The 14,240-nt window shown below is 36.1% G+C and overlaps 1 protein-coding gene across 11 annotated transcripts in view; it reads left to right on the forward strand.

Moving 5' to 3' along the window:
- Window positions 1–13,460, forward strand: part of CHL1 (cell adhesion molecule L1 like) — a 199,854-nt gene extending 186,394 nt beyond the window's left edge. For 10 of the 11 annotated variants that reach the window (XM_060631573.3, XM_060631571.3, XM_060631579.3 and 7 more), the window contains 5 exons: window positions 1,756–1,935; window positions 5,550–5,711; window positions 6,355–6,486; window positions 8,662–8,734; window positions 12,105–13,460. In XM_060631573.3, the coding sequence (XP_060487556.3) occupies window positions 1,756–1,935; window positions 5,550–5,711; window positions 6,355–6,486; window positions 8,662–8,734; window positions 12,105–12,321 (764 nt within the window). In that variant the 3' untranslated portion in view covers window positions 12,322–13,460. The remainder of the gene's footprint in view (window positions 1–1,755; window positions 1,936–5,549; window positions 5,712–6,354; window positions 6,487–8,661; window positions 8,735–12,104) is intronic. The other variant, XM_060631586.3, reaches the window with a different exon arrangement.
- Window positions 13,461–14,240: the final 780 nt, after the last annotated feature.

Genomic DNA, 14,240 nt, shown 5'->3' on the forward strand with positions numbered 1-14,240 from the left:
AGCAGGATTCCAACCTAAATCTGTCTGATTCTCCATGCTGAGCTCTTAAGCCTACAGTATTCTATGAACTGGTTTTCAAATATATAGACAGCACTGAAGAAATACTTGAAGACTTTTAAACTGTTAATTTGTTTGGTAAAGGTATGATTTATGTATCCGAAGAGTAAAGAAATTCAACATTAATTTCAACCTCTGTGTTGATTTGTATGTAAGATTTAAATTTTTTTTAAAAAACAAGTTCTTAGAGAAAAGTCTGGAATGTTAACAACTGCAGTGATTATCATAATCCTTGATATATGGATTTTTAATCAAATGATGTAATTGTACACTTACTTTGCTTGCTGTTAAGGTATATTGAAATATTTTTGGATAACTTCTCTCTTTCCGTTGCTTTGTATGTTCCATTGAAATATTTTTGGATAACTTCTCTCTTTCCGTTGCTTTGTATGTTCTAAATAGTTGTTGATTATGTGTATGAGAGCTCTCTATATACTTCTCTAAATTTGTAGATTGATTACTGTAGTTTTTCAATGGACTTTGTGGTATTTTATAGGAATGCTCTCAAATCTGTAAAGAGTGATTTTTTTTCTAATTTCCAACATATGGATCTTTGTTTTTCTTGTTCATTGATCTAATTGCACTATATAAACCAAAACAAGGCATTTTTATGTCAAGTGTGTGTGTTTGTGTGTGTGTGTGTGTGTGCATGTATATATATGTATATTTTTTTAACCTATGTGATATGTTGGACTAGCATCAAAAGGATTTATTCTAGCCCTTCCCTTGCTACTAATGGCTGCACAATTTTGGGGTATGTTTCATTTCTTGGACTATTTTTATGGTAATCCCACTTATGGTAATACCATAAATCCCATGGTCTTGCTGGTCCAAATTGTTTGAAAGATGGCTGTCTAATAATTCAACTTTTTCTGATTAGCACTTGGCATAGTTCTTAGTATATAGTAGGTATCTTATATAATTTATTAATCAGTTTATTGGTTCTGCATATAATGAGGACTTATTTGGTGTCTCATATTAAACCAGAAGCCATGGGAGACAACAAATCATTGGGGCACCTGGGTGGCTTAGTCAGCTGAGCATCCGACTTCGGCTCAGGTCATGATCTCACAGATCGTGGGTTCAAGCCCCATGTCGGGCTCTGAGCTGTCAGCACAGAGCTCGGAGCCTGCTTCAGATTCTGTATCTCCCTCTTTCTCTACCCTTGCCCTGGTCATACTCTGTGTTTCTCTCTCTCTCAAAAATAAATAAACATTAAAAAAAATTTTTTAATTAAAAAAAAAGTGAATTTGGACAAAACATCGTCCAAATTATTCTGCTAAAATATTAAAAGCGCTTATGTGAAAGATTCAATGAATATATAATATGGGAGGAAAGTCCATCATTTTTAATAGGTATAATGACAGTGGAGTGATTCGCTTCAGTGTGGCAGAGTGATCAAGAACATGGGCTCTGGAGTGGAAAGACTGTGGTTTGGATTCAAATCTTGGTTTGCCAGTTACTAGCTCTGGATTGAGGCATGGTGTTTATTCTTGCTAGACCTCAATTTTCCCATGTATGATATTGTAATAATAATTATGTCCACATCATAGAATTGAGTAAGTTGCTGGCCATTAATCATTAAGGTAGTGCCTTGCATACCACAAGTGTATACAGAATCAAAAATAAGGGACAACACAAGTTGAAATGTTAAGAGTATGAAATCTAAGGCATTGCTGTTCATGTTTATTTCTTTAGTAAATGACACCTATGAACTTGGAGAACTAAATGATATCAACATTACCACTCCATCAAAGCCCAGCTGGCGTCTCTCAAACCTCAATTCGACTACCAAGTACAAATTCTACTTGAGGGCTTGCACTTCAAAGGGCTGTGGAAAACCAATCACAGAGGAAGGCTCCACATTAGGAGAAGGGAGTAAGTGCAAGAGGTTCCTGCATGCTGTTTTTTAAATTGCTCTGAAGGGAACATACCATGCTATCCCTTGTGAATTAGAAATGATTGTGGTCTCAATCTGTTTGACCTTTTGTTTTCCACTGATACAGATACAAAATTTATTTCTCTTGTGTGTAAAGTTCACATTGACTCAATTTATGGATTTCTACACAACAGCATGAAACTATAGCCTCAGTGTATATAAGGTCAGGGACTATAATTTTACTTAATTAAAATAGGAGTATGTAAGTCCATGAAGTTATTCATAAGGTTAGTAGAGGGATATTTTTCTTTCGGAAATTTTTCATAACAAAAAATTTTGCCTCTTGTCCTGGTAGACATTTTGTAACAATGATCTAATACATTTAACTTCCATGTCTTGACTCATATATATATACATACATACATACACGCGCGTGCGCGCACGCACACACACACACACACACACACACACACACGTGTATATATATTGATTCATGTATCAATTTAATTTAACTGTTTACTGGTTGATGTCAAATACTGGCTTGGAAATGACCCATCAATCTCTGGTTTCATTTGTGTAAGTCTGCGAATTCAGTTGCACTTTTCTGGTTTGGTTTGTTTTGTTTTTTCCAACTTAGACCCATTTTCCTTCCCAAATTGTTTCAGCAATTATAATTTTAGCAGTGTTTTTGCTAAGCTTAAAAGGAGAGAAATTAAGAAGTTAGGGCCAAAAAATGGAAATGAAACAGAGGAACTGCTGCACAGATATAAGTTAAACAAGAGGGCATTGTATAGGATTCAAGTTGGTCAGACCTAGAAGGATATTTGAGGAAGACAAGAAGGAAAAGGAGATGGCAGGAAGGGAAATATAATCATTTGTTTATTTTCTACTGTATGTTAGCCATTGCTCTGGATGCTTTTCCAAATTTTAGATCAGAAAAGAAAGGTAGAATCAATAGAAAAAGGCAATAGCAATGGGAAAGACTAACTTGTAACTTATAAAGTATGTATATTATTTTAAAATATATCCAAGTGTATATGAATCACTGTAAAATCACTGTGTATGAATGGTTATGCTCTGATCTTTATTATCTGTTTCTCCTTATTGTTCCTACTGTATTTACACAGTGAAGGGTTTATGTTTTCCTCGGATACCCTAAATACTCAAAGCTCCCTTTTATGGGAAAAGTGTATGTATTCAAATAGTTTCTCCCAAGAAACCCACAAATTATTCCCATGAACAAATGAGACACCATGTTGAATGAAGAACTCAAAAGAGAGATTTAAAAATGATAACTGAGGGGCGCCTGGGTGTCTCAGTCAGTTGAGTCTCTGACTTTGGCTCAGGTCATGATCTCGTAGTTGACAAGTTAGAGCCCCGCGTTGGGCTCTGTGCTGACAGCTTAGCCTGGAGCCTGCTTCAGATTCTTTGTTTCCCTCTCTCTCTGCCCCTGACCTGCTCATGCTCTGTCTCTGTCTGTCTCAAAAATAAATAAATATTAAAAAAATTTTTTTAAACGGTAATTGAAAACTTTTTAGTAACAAAAAGGATCTCATTTCTCAAGAGGTCAAACTGGCATCAGGTGTTCCATACAAAGAAAAGAAATCAGAATAGTAGTAATCTAAATGTGCAACTTCCATATTTTTCAAAACAGAGTTTGAGGCATGGAGAGGGTTGCTATTTTGTTAGAATCAAGACCATAATATGCAGGAGAAATGCTAATCCCATCATTGCTAATTTGCAGCAGGTAAGAAAAAATTCACAAAATCCTCTTAGAAGAGTTATAGTCACCATATGCATATATGGAATTATTTAGAGAATTTGGGTTTGGTCACTTTCATGGTTGAAAATGTTTTTAGCTAATGGAAAATGCTCTTGGTATGATTTTATAAATGATGTGGCATCTTTGCAAATTAAAGATGTAGCTAATGTGCTTGAGTATCTTACAACATATTTCTTCACTGCCCTATGTCTCAGTAATTTGAAAATGTTCCTTACTAGTATGTTTGTGTTCTTTTTCAGGATTCTGCATTTTCAGCTACTGCCCCTTCCCCAGTTGACACTGATTTCTCTTCTATAGGCATATCTTGCCATATTTACAGGAAAGAAACTATAATCTCTTTTTGCCACTGGATTTCAGCCTGATCTCTGAAAAAGGAAACATACATATATATTTCCACTGAGGAGATAAAGCTTGATATCACAACACTCTAAAAATAACTTTTGTGGAAATTAGAATCTATTTCTCTGTATCTTTCTTCTTGCTCTGCCTAGGTAGCACATTTTAAGGTCATCTGGCATTTGTTCAGAGAATGGGATTTGATACACAAGCATTTTCTGGTTGTCACTCTGATTTTCAGGTGGCTCATATTCCATAGTCTAAGAGGGGAAAGATGATGGAGCTATTCAGAAATATTTGTGTCCTTATTGGTTTGAACAAAACACTTGCTTTGCTCTATTTTTCAAAAGCTTGCACTACTTAATATTATACTAATATTTCTGTTTTTCAAAGTCAAGATTAATTGTGTTCTATTTCAGTGGTGCTCAATCTTAAAGGCTTTGCTCAACTAATATAATTAGCCTTACTTCTCCCATGGTGATATTTTTTAATGAAGCCCTTTTGTTACCAGTAACTATATCATCAATGTGTATTCAATGGTTAAAAGTTATAACCAAATTTTAATGTGTGACATATACCCATTTGAAACAGGGTTTCATAACTTTTAATATTCTCAACATGGATTACAGTATTTTATCTCCAGTGTAAATTATTAACACTTTCTGGTTTACATTTATTATGTTGAGTTGATTCTTAGCAAAACTGTGGATCAAATATAAAGATATTTTGCATATTTTGTTGCAACTTCAGAAATCAAATATACCTTTAATTACACTTGACTCATATTTTTAACTTCTGTAGGATTCTACAGTTAATATATTGCCCTACTCAGGTTTCTTTTTTTTAAAGTATTATTGTCTTACAATATTTTAAAAATCCCAGTGCATTTCATTTAAATGTACCTATAAACCTGTACTTTATATACCTATAAAACTGCTTATGTGTCTGCAAATTTCAAGTATATAATATATGATCATGTTATGATGCTATTCCATCAGTACTGATGGAGAAGAACAAAGCAAATATATATATATATATGTATACACACACACACACACACACACACACATATAATTATAATGCCATTTGTTTTCAAAACCAAGCCAAAATGGCCGTGTTCAGTTTCCTGCTAGGTCTGAGAAAGTTCATAATGCACAAAGTGACATTGTATAATTTTTTGAAATCTGTGTTTGGTTTTGAACCATTCATATAGTGCCATTTCATCAACAAGTACATCATCTTTAAAGGACATGAAATAAGTTCATTTCATTTACTCATTTTCAGTGTATTAAGAAAGAAAAGCTTGAAATGCTGATGTTCTTGATCTCCTGATAATTCAAAAACTCTCTGAGAAATAAGTGCTATAAATGGCTCTCCTCTCAAATAACAGGATTTTTTTAACTTTTTTTTTTTTTTTTTTTTTTTTTTTTTACTTTTCATGTCCTGTTTTTCAACAATTACAATTTATATGATTTAACTCTGTGCATTTCTTAGGTAAAAGTATCGGGAAGATATCAGAAGGAGTAAATCTTACTCAAAAGACTCACCCAGTAGAGGTATTTGAGCCTGGAGCTGAACATATAGTTCGCCTCTTGACTAAGAATTGGGTTGATAACAATAGCATTTTTGAAGATGTAATTGAGACCAGAGGGAGAGGTGAGACATGAGATTGTATTTGGGGCAATTTTAGACAATAAATCTATGTTTTGTAGATTTTTAAATTTTATCTACTTCCTGTGTTAAAGATAAAAATGTGGAGTACATTAGCTATAAAGATAATAGTTTCAATTTGTTTTAGCATACCATTTTTAAATTATCAAAATGAAGAATGTTCCACAAAGTTCCAACATATTCCTTATCATTTTTACCAGAGTAGTTGACTAAAAATACCTCCTGCCAATTAACACATGTTGATAACAAAAACTAAAAAGAAAAACAAAACAACCTAAGCCCCACAGAAACTCCCTGGCAATCTGCATATAACCAAGCCAGCTTATGCTTTTGCTTGCTTGTGCTGCTGTGTATTTCACTCGATCTGCCTCCACTATCCCTTTTTGGTTTTCATCCTCTGAGTCAAATGTAGCTTGAGAGGGCTCTTTCTAAATAAAGACTGCAATGATTTGTCAGTATTCTTCCAGTGAAATGTCCTTTAAATCACATTGCCTCAAGGGTCAATGAAAGGAAAAATAAATCGGATGCTATTTTGTATGTTTAAAAAATATGTTTCATATTCCCACAAGGGGCATAATCCCAAAGCCTGTTTCTAGTGTTCACTGTGTGATTTCTCTTTGTACAACAGAATATGCTGGTTTATATGATGACATCTCCACTCAAGGCTGGTTTATTGGATTGATGTGTGCGATTGCTCTTCTCACACTAATCCTGTTAACTGTTTGCTTTGTGAAGAGGAACAGAGGTGGAAAGTATTCAGGTAAAGCTGTTTCTTAATATCCTATGAAGTTATTAAATAGTATTTTCTAGGAGGCATTCTTCTGACACATCTTTTGTTTTTTAAGTTACACATTTAAGTCAAATTTATGTTAGCACATTAGATATGCAGTGTACTGAAAGGAAAAAATATCCTAAATTAACTAACCAAAGGATATATGGTCCAGAATATTATTTTCAGATGGTTACTTGTTTTCTACTTTCTAGTATTTAGATAGTCTCTAAGGAAGCTTATCATATTTCCAAGCTTCTACTTTCTGTCTGTAAAGTATCAGAGATGTTGAGAACACTAATCACTACGCCACACACATACAGTTTGTCTTAAGAGGAAGGGACCCATTTATAGCAAGCCTTGCCACATATTTATGGTGCAGAGAATGCATGCACTAGCATATTCTAACAGTTGTGACTCCGCCAGCCAGCTTTGTTAGAGTTAACCATGGCTGGGAATGCTTTTCTTATGACCATGACATATATTGAATACACTGGCTCCTGCATTTATGTACATAAAACATAAATAAAAACCATCATAATTAAATAATGGTTGGCTTTAATTCAACTTTCAAATTTATTTGATCTTTGTCAGATATCCATATTGTGTTGTTGCTCTTATTAGCATTCAAGATGCTTTTACATAACGGGAAAGATTTAGATCCTCCTCCTATTAGTTTGATGATGTTCAGATTAGTGAGAAGTTCTTTTATTGGCTTATGATTCATCTAGCAAATATTTATTGGGAACCGATATGTATATTGAACATTCAAACAAACAAAAGCATAATTTCTAAATTTTTACAAAATGTATGCGTGGAGGGGTGCCTGGGTGGCTAAGTCGGTTAAATGGTCGACTTCAGCTCAGGTCATGATCTCACGGTCTGTGAGTTCGAGCCCTGCCTCGGGCTCTGTGCTGATAGCTCGGAGCCTGGAGCCTGCCTTGGATTCTGTGTCTCCCTCTCTCTCTGCCCCACCCCCATTCGCACTCTGTCTCTCTCTGCCTTTCTTTTTTTTTTTTTTTTTTAACGTTTTTTTTTTTATTTATTTTTGAGGCAGAGAGAGACAGAGCATGAACAGGGGAGGGGCAGAGAGAGAGGGAGACATAGAATTGGAAACAGGCTCCAGGCTCTGAGCTGTCAGCACAGAGCCCGACGCGGGGCTCGAACTCACAGACCGTGAGATCGTGACCTGAGCCGAAGTCGGACACTTAACCGACCGAGCCACCCAGGCGCCCCTCTCTGCCTTTCAAAAAAAATGAATAAATGTTAAAAATTTTTTTTTAAAAAATGTATGTGTGGGAATTTATGTAATTATCCATCTCATTTTTTTTCCTGTGAACCCTGAATTATTATGAAGTAGATTTTCAATAATTAATGAATGTCTGAGTTAGTTAATTGGAAATTTTAAAGAGATAGAACATCCTCTTCTGAGTATCCCCCACAAATAGTCTCTTGTGAAGTGTGGCCCTATCCAAATTTTAAAGAATGATGGAAAAGAAAAAAAAAAAAGTCAGCATTTCACATTGTAGGATGGGTGAAAGAATCTTTTAGGTCTCTGCAAGTAGAAGTACAAGATGCCATGAAGTTTTTTTGTTTGAGTTTTCCTAGTTGTCCTGTGTCCCACTACTTAGAATAAATCAAATTTAAAATGTCACCGTAGATAGACGTGAATATTCTGATTATCTGAGGCAATTATGAATATGAGTGACAAGAGGATGGTCATAGGGTTGACTCTTGACTCACTTTAGTGACATAGATCTGGTATGATCCCATGGCATCTTCAAAAAGTTTTGGTTAGTACAATGTAGATCTAGTAATTTGGTCTTCCCTAAGAAACCATAACTAAGTTTTACTCTTCCAGTAAGACTCATTGCCCACATAATACTGAATAGCCACACGATGGTCTGCAACAGGCTGTAATTCTGATGACAAATCAGGAGAATCCAGGAACTCCTTTTCCTTTTTTGCTTAAACAAAGAGGTAACTGATGGGTTGTAGATACAACCACAAAAAAACAAACAAACAAACAAAAAACCAAAAAAAACCTTGACTCGCTAGTATCTAAGAACTGGAGCAGTGCTTCTTACTGATGATCTATCTTTAACTACATTATTAATATGTCTTTAAAAATTATTTTTATTACTTCCCCCTCTATTTGTGTTTTAGTGAAAGAAAAGGAAGATCTGCATCCAGATCCAGAAGTTCAGTCAGTAAAAGATGAAACCTTTGGTGAATACAGGTAAACAGTGTCCTTTCTCAAAATGTATTAAAACATGCACTCATGAGGTTATAAGCTTAAAAATATAAAAACAAACAAGTATTTCTTGTTAAAATAAAGTTTATACTGCTATCTTGTAGTGCCTTTTTAAAGAATAGTTTGTAGGAGCACCTGGGTGGCTGAGTTGGTTAAGCGTCCATTTCTTGATTTCTACTCAAATCATAATCTCACAGTTCGTGAGATCAAGCCCTGTGTTAGGCTCTGTGCTGACAGTGTGGAGTCTGGTTGGGGTTCTCTCTCTCTGTGACTTCTCTGCACACATACGTTCTGTCTCTCGACATAAATGAACACTTTAAAAAAAGCAATGGTTTGTAAAAATAGGATGTACTTGAGTGATAGTAACCAACCTCTGGGTGCACAGGTGGGTGTAACTGCAATCTACGTAGATGGGAGTGCTAGAAGACTTTTCTTTTTTTTTTTTTTTTTTTTATTTTATTTTTGGGACAGAGAGAGACAGAGCATGAACGGGGGAGGGGCAGAGAGAGAGGGAGACACAGAATCGGAAACAGGCTCCAGGCTCCGAGCCATCAGCCCAGAGCCTGACGCGGGGCTCGAACTCACGGACCGCGAGATCGTGACCTGGCTGAAGTCGGACGCTTAACCGACTGCGCCACCCAGGCGCCCCTACTAGAAGACTTTTCTTAAAGCTCTGTGTGCAATGCAAAGGATGCCGTTTTCATTTAGAGTGATTATCTATTTGGAGTTTCTAAAACATCTTGAAGTCTCTAGCATGGCCGTTACGAACCCAGGTTGTATTCAGTTTATGTCCATAAACATGTATTCTGTATACCTTTATTTACTTACAAAGGTGAGTAAGTTACACATCCTGTCCTCTAGATGAACCCAGTCTGCAGAGGAAAAAACTTACCTATGCAAAGCACTGTAATTAAGTAAAGAGAATAAGAGAGCGCAGAGATAAGAAGAGCAGCTCTGTCAGCCCTGGAAGGATGCTGATAAAGGATCATCCAAAAGAGATAAGATAGGTTTTATAGATGAAATGGGTTGTGTTACTATTAACAACTGGGTAGAGCATGGCCAAACTTAAGACAAAAAAGTGTATGGGGTGCCTGTGTGACTTGGTTGGGTTCAGCATCTGATTCAGCTCAGGTCGCGATCCCAGGGTTGTGGGGTCGAACCCCGCATCTGACTCCATGCTGAACATGGGGTCTGCTTAAGATTCTCTTTCCCCCTGTCCCTCTCTCCTTCTCTTGCTCTCTTTCTCTCTCTCTTTAAAAAAAAAAAAAAAAAAAAAAAAAAGTGTGCCAGACCTGGGAGGAATTGCAGGATATCCGAATGAGGGAGGGAGTTCTTGAGGTTGTGTTAAACTTCTCATTCTACTGTTTTTGGTCACCATCTTCCTCTTTCCACTCCCCTCCCCATTTCTTAGCCATTTGTATTTGAGATGGCATTGTTTTCCATCAGGTCCTTTGTGGACTGCAGCCAAAAGAGTTGCAACGCCCAGGCTTATGTGGCCTTTATCACACAGGAGGCCAGAATTCACATCAGAAAAGAGACTTGATTGACTCTGACTGGCCCATCCCTGGATCCATATTAGCTGTCCTGGATTAACCGATGTACATCTGAGCCTCCTTATAGGCTCTATGCTAATTTTTCTTTTGTCTACTTACCAAAAGCTCTTTTTATATTTTTACATTTCTTGATTACTCACTTCAAGTTCTTTACAGAATAAGGATCATTAAAGGGAGAAGAAGGAAGGAAAGAGGGGAGAGAGAAAAGTAGAGAGAGATAGAGGGAAGGAGGGAGAGAGAGAGAGGGAAACTTGAAACTTCACAAATTTAAAAATTGTGACTCAGATTCCATGAGACAAGAATCATTAGGAGCCTATGGCAATTGTTTAAAATATATTTGAAATACAGATCTTACTGGTTCAGTTTTATAGGGAAGAAAAAAGCTATGATAATGTCTTGCTCAAAAACTCATTCCTCCATACTTTGCTGCCTGATAAAGCCATCCACTTCACTGTTTAACCTGGCATCCCATTAACAAAATTATTTATTAATATTTTAATTAAATCTACTTAATCTCTTAATGTTTTCCATCATCTTCTCCCAAAACATGTTCATCTGGAAAATTATCTAGTCTCCAAGCCATCCCAGGAGACAGTTTTACTGGATGCTGTTCTTGCTCATGACATGACTTGTCATCCTTCCAGCTTCTAGGTGATAGTTTCTGCACCACTTGCTGCCCGGTCCCTAAGCTCATGCCACATTTTTGTTTTTGTTTTGTGACTATAAGCATCCTGATTCTGGAGCCAATTACTGTATGAGTCAGGATAGCCTGGGTAATTCTCGTTTTCTTTCTCAAGTTGTGTGTCCAACACATTTGGCTCTGGTCATCTTGATCATTTAGGAGCACTGCCTGGTAGATGAGCATCCAGGATCACCACAGCAGTGGAAATAGAACACAACAAACTGAGCGCCGGCTCTGAAGTGACACATGCCGCCTTTGCTCACTCTTCTTGGGTGAAAGCAAGTCACATGGAAATGTATAACTCAGAAAGGTCAGGAAGGTGCCACCTTGCCCTGCTCTAAGACAGCCGAGAGATGGACCTATCTGATGAACAACACTGATTGCCAAAAATTATAAAGTGCTAATCATATTCTAATTATAGAGTTTTTTCCAAATTCTTCCTTTTTAAAATTTTATAAGATCATTTAACTTAGTATCCAGCATTGTAGTGTGATAGTAGTTAGTACTTAAACAAGATCTTGATCCAGAAATTTAGAATACTGTATCATTTTTATAGACATTTATAGACATTTTAGTAATAAATTTAGGATACTATAAGTGTTTATGTTCTAAAAGTGCCAGCCATGTAAAAGAAAAAAAATTTCAACCAACTTGAATTTATCAACTGTATTAAAGAAAGTTCTCTGGTTACCAGAAACAGACTTTGATTGATTAACCTAATTAAAAGAGAAAATTTTGGAAGGATACAGAATAAAAGGTAAACACGAGAGATCAAGATTTGATGACTGGGAGTTCGAAAAGTTCATGAAATCAAAGGGAATAACATTATCGTCTATATATGTCAACAGATTGAATGTCTGACTGTCTCAAAACTCCCATTTTTAAAGGGAAACAGAAGTGTTGTGGATAATAGAAAATGCTTTCTCAGTTCCTCAGAATGACCCAAATAGGTTATGACTTTTTAAACATTTATTTGAGAAAGGGCCATTTAGGGTTTGTGTGTCCGCAATGTTGATGTGAATGTTTTGAAAATTGTAAGACATATTAGCACATATGCACGAGTTTTGCTTTATGTGATTATCTTATATTAGATTTTGCTCAATTGTCTTTTATTTTGTAGCGACAGTGATGAAAAACCTCTCAAAGGAAGCCTTCGATCGCTTAACAGGGATATGCAGGCCACAGAAAGTGCTGACAGCTTAGTCCAGTATGGAGAAGGAGATCACGGTCTGTTCAGTGAAGATGGATCCTTCATTGGCGCTTACGCTGGATCTAAGGAGAAAGGATCTGTTGAAAGCAATGGCAGTTCCACAGCGACATTTCCACTCCGGGCGTAAATGTACCACATGTACAAATCAGTGGTTTCGTATCAACTTTCCATATTTATCTGTTCAAGGGAGCAAGAACTTTCACATAGGAATAGAAACGTATTGGCTTAAGATTTCATCCAGAATTTGAACATCTTGCAGTCATGTCGAGAAAATAGCACTGCCTTGAAAAAGTAAACTATCAAGCACTCCAGGCCTGTATTGTTTGTTTTGTTTTGTTTTGTTTTTCAGGTGCTGAAAATTCAGAACACAAAACAAATCCTGTACTTAGATTCACCTCAACTGAATCCAAAGTATCCATTCAGTGTACTCCATTTTTGCCTGGTTTTACTGGTCACTGTGTTTGCATTGTTGTTGCTACCTTGTGGTTTTTCCTCTGTGTGCACATTTGTATTCAGTCTCTGAGAACTGTCTTAGTGACTTTGCTTCACGACAGGTAAAAAGATGGGAAGCAAACCGGTTATTTAAAATGTAAAGAGGAATATGAATGTCTTATTAAAATGGTTCATTGAATATATACAGTCTAAATCTATTATTTAAATTTTTTGTAGCAGGAGTCCTAGGTAAACAATCAAGTCGTATTTATTGAGCACCTAACCGTTTGCCCAGAGATGGTCATGTTTAAACAGAATTCTAATTTTTTCAGTTTCAACACGAATTTTTTGGGTATATCACTTATGACATCTAGAACCATCTTTGTTTTTTGTTCTTTTCTTGGACTAAATTCAGCTGAAAAGGAAGTGGTGGTCAGAAGGTTATCTTATGAAAGAACAGGCGAAGGTTTCCGGGCTGCTGGCATCTCCTAGCTATATCTATTTAACATCTTCATTTCTAAATTGACCGCTTTGACCTTTTTTCTATGTTTATATAATGGTATGCTTGCATCTATTTCATGAATGCATTGTACATATTATGTTAATATTTACACAATTAAAAATACAGATGTGTTTTATTTTGAAGTGAGAAAAAGAACATTAACAGGCATGTTTGTATAGCTAAAGTATATAGTAAGATAACATTTTGCATCATTCCACAGCTACAACCAACAACATGAGGTTCCAAAACTGAAGACTTTGTATAAAGCATTTGGGTTTTGTTCTTATATTGCTTTTTCCTACAGTCTCAAAATAAAATATCATATAAATATTGAGGGAAATGTTTTCATATTTTTCAAAATAAGTTTTTATTGTTGAGTATATTCCTACCCCAGCCCCCAAAAGAAAAACTGTTTACAGTAGATATTTCTATATAGAGGTTTGCTTTTCACATTTTAAACATCCTTGAGGTGGGATCTCTGTTCCTCTGTCAAAGTCAGCACAAATTCAGGGAATTCATTTTCTGGCATGTGGGCCACTAGTCCTTCTAAAATTGTACATGGAAATGGTTTAAAAATATTATGAAGGACTGTGCATGTGTGCCAGTAAAATCTGGTGTTCAACTTCTCACTTTATGGAAATATTTTTTAACCCTACCATGAAATTCTTAATTATGTTTAAGTGAAAGTGACTCACAGATTTTCCTTTATTTTTTGAACTGTAGCTATGGCCATACATTGTGAAATCTTGACTTTGATTTATGCAGCCCGCTGTATTTCTGGTGGACCGAAATTAGGGAAGTTTGTAGTGGTCAGTGCAATAATCCACATGGAGTATCTAATGGTCATTTTTTTTACCTTGTGTGTCCTCCAAAATGCATAGGCAGCAAAAGAATGTCTTAGTTGAAACAATGTGTCATGCGCTCGGGATTTGACCAAACTCCCAGAAGTCAGAGTTTCCAAAGGAGAGGGAGTCTTGGTCCTCCCTGTGTGTGAGGGTCCGCACTTCCATTAGTGCACCTTGAGTTTCATCCCCATCAGATTTCTAAAGCATTTTCTGGAGGAAGAATCCTCATGTTTTGACATACCTGGGAGGAATTTCTCGTACTCAGCC

The sequence above is a fragment of the Panthera onca genome, chromosome A2 (assembly GCF_046562875.1).
Source record: "Panthera onca isolate mPanOnc1 chromosome A2, mPanOnc1 haplotype 2, whole genome shotgun sequence".
Taxonomy (NCBI): Eukaryota; Metazoa; Chordata; class Mammalia; order Carnivora; family Felidae; genus Panthera; species Panthera onca.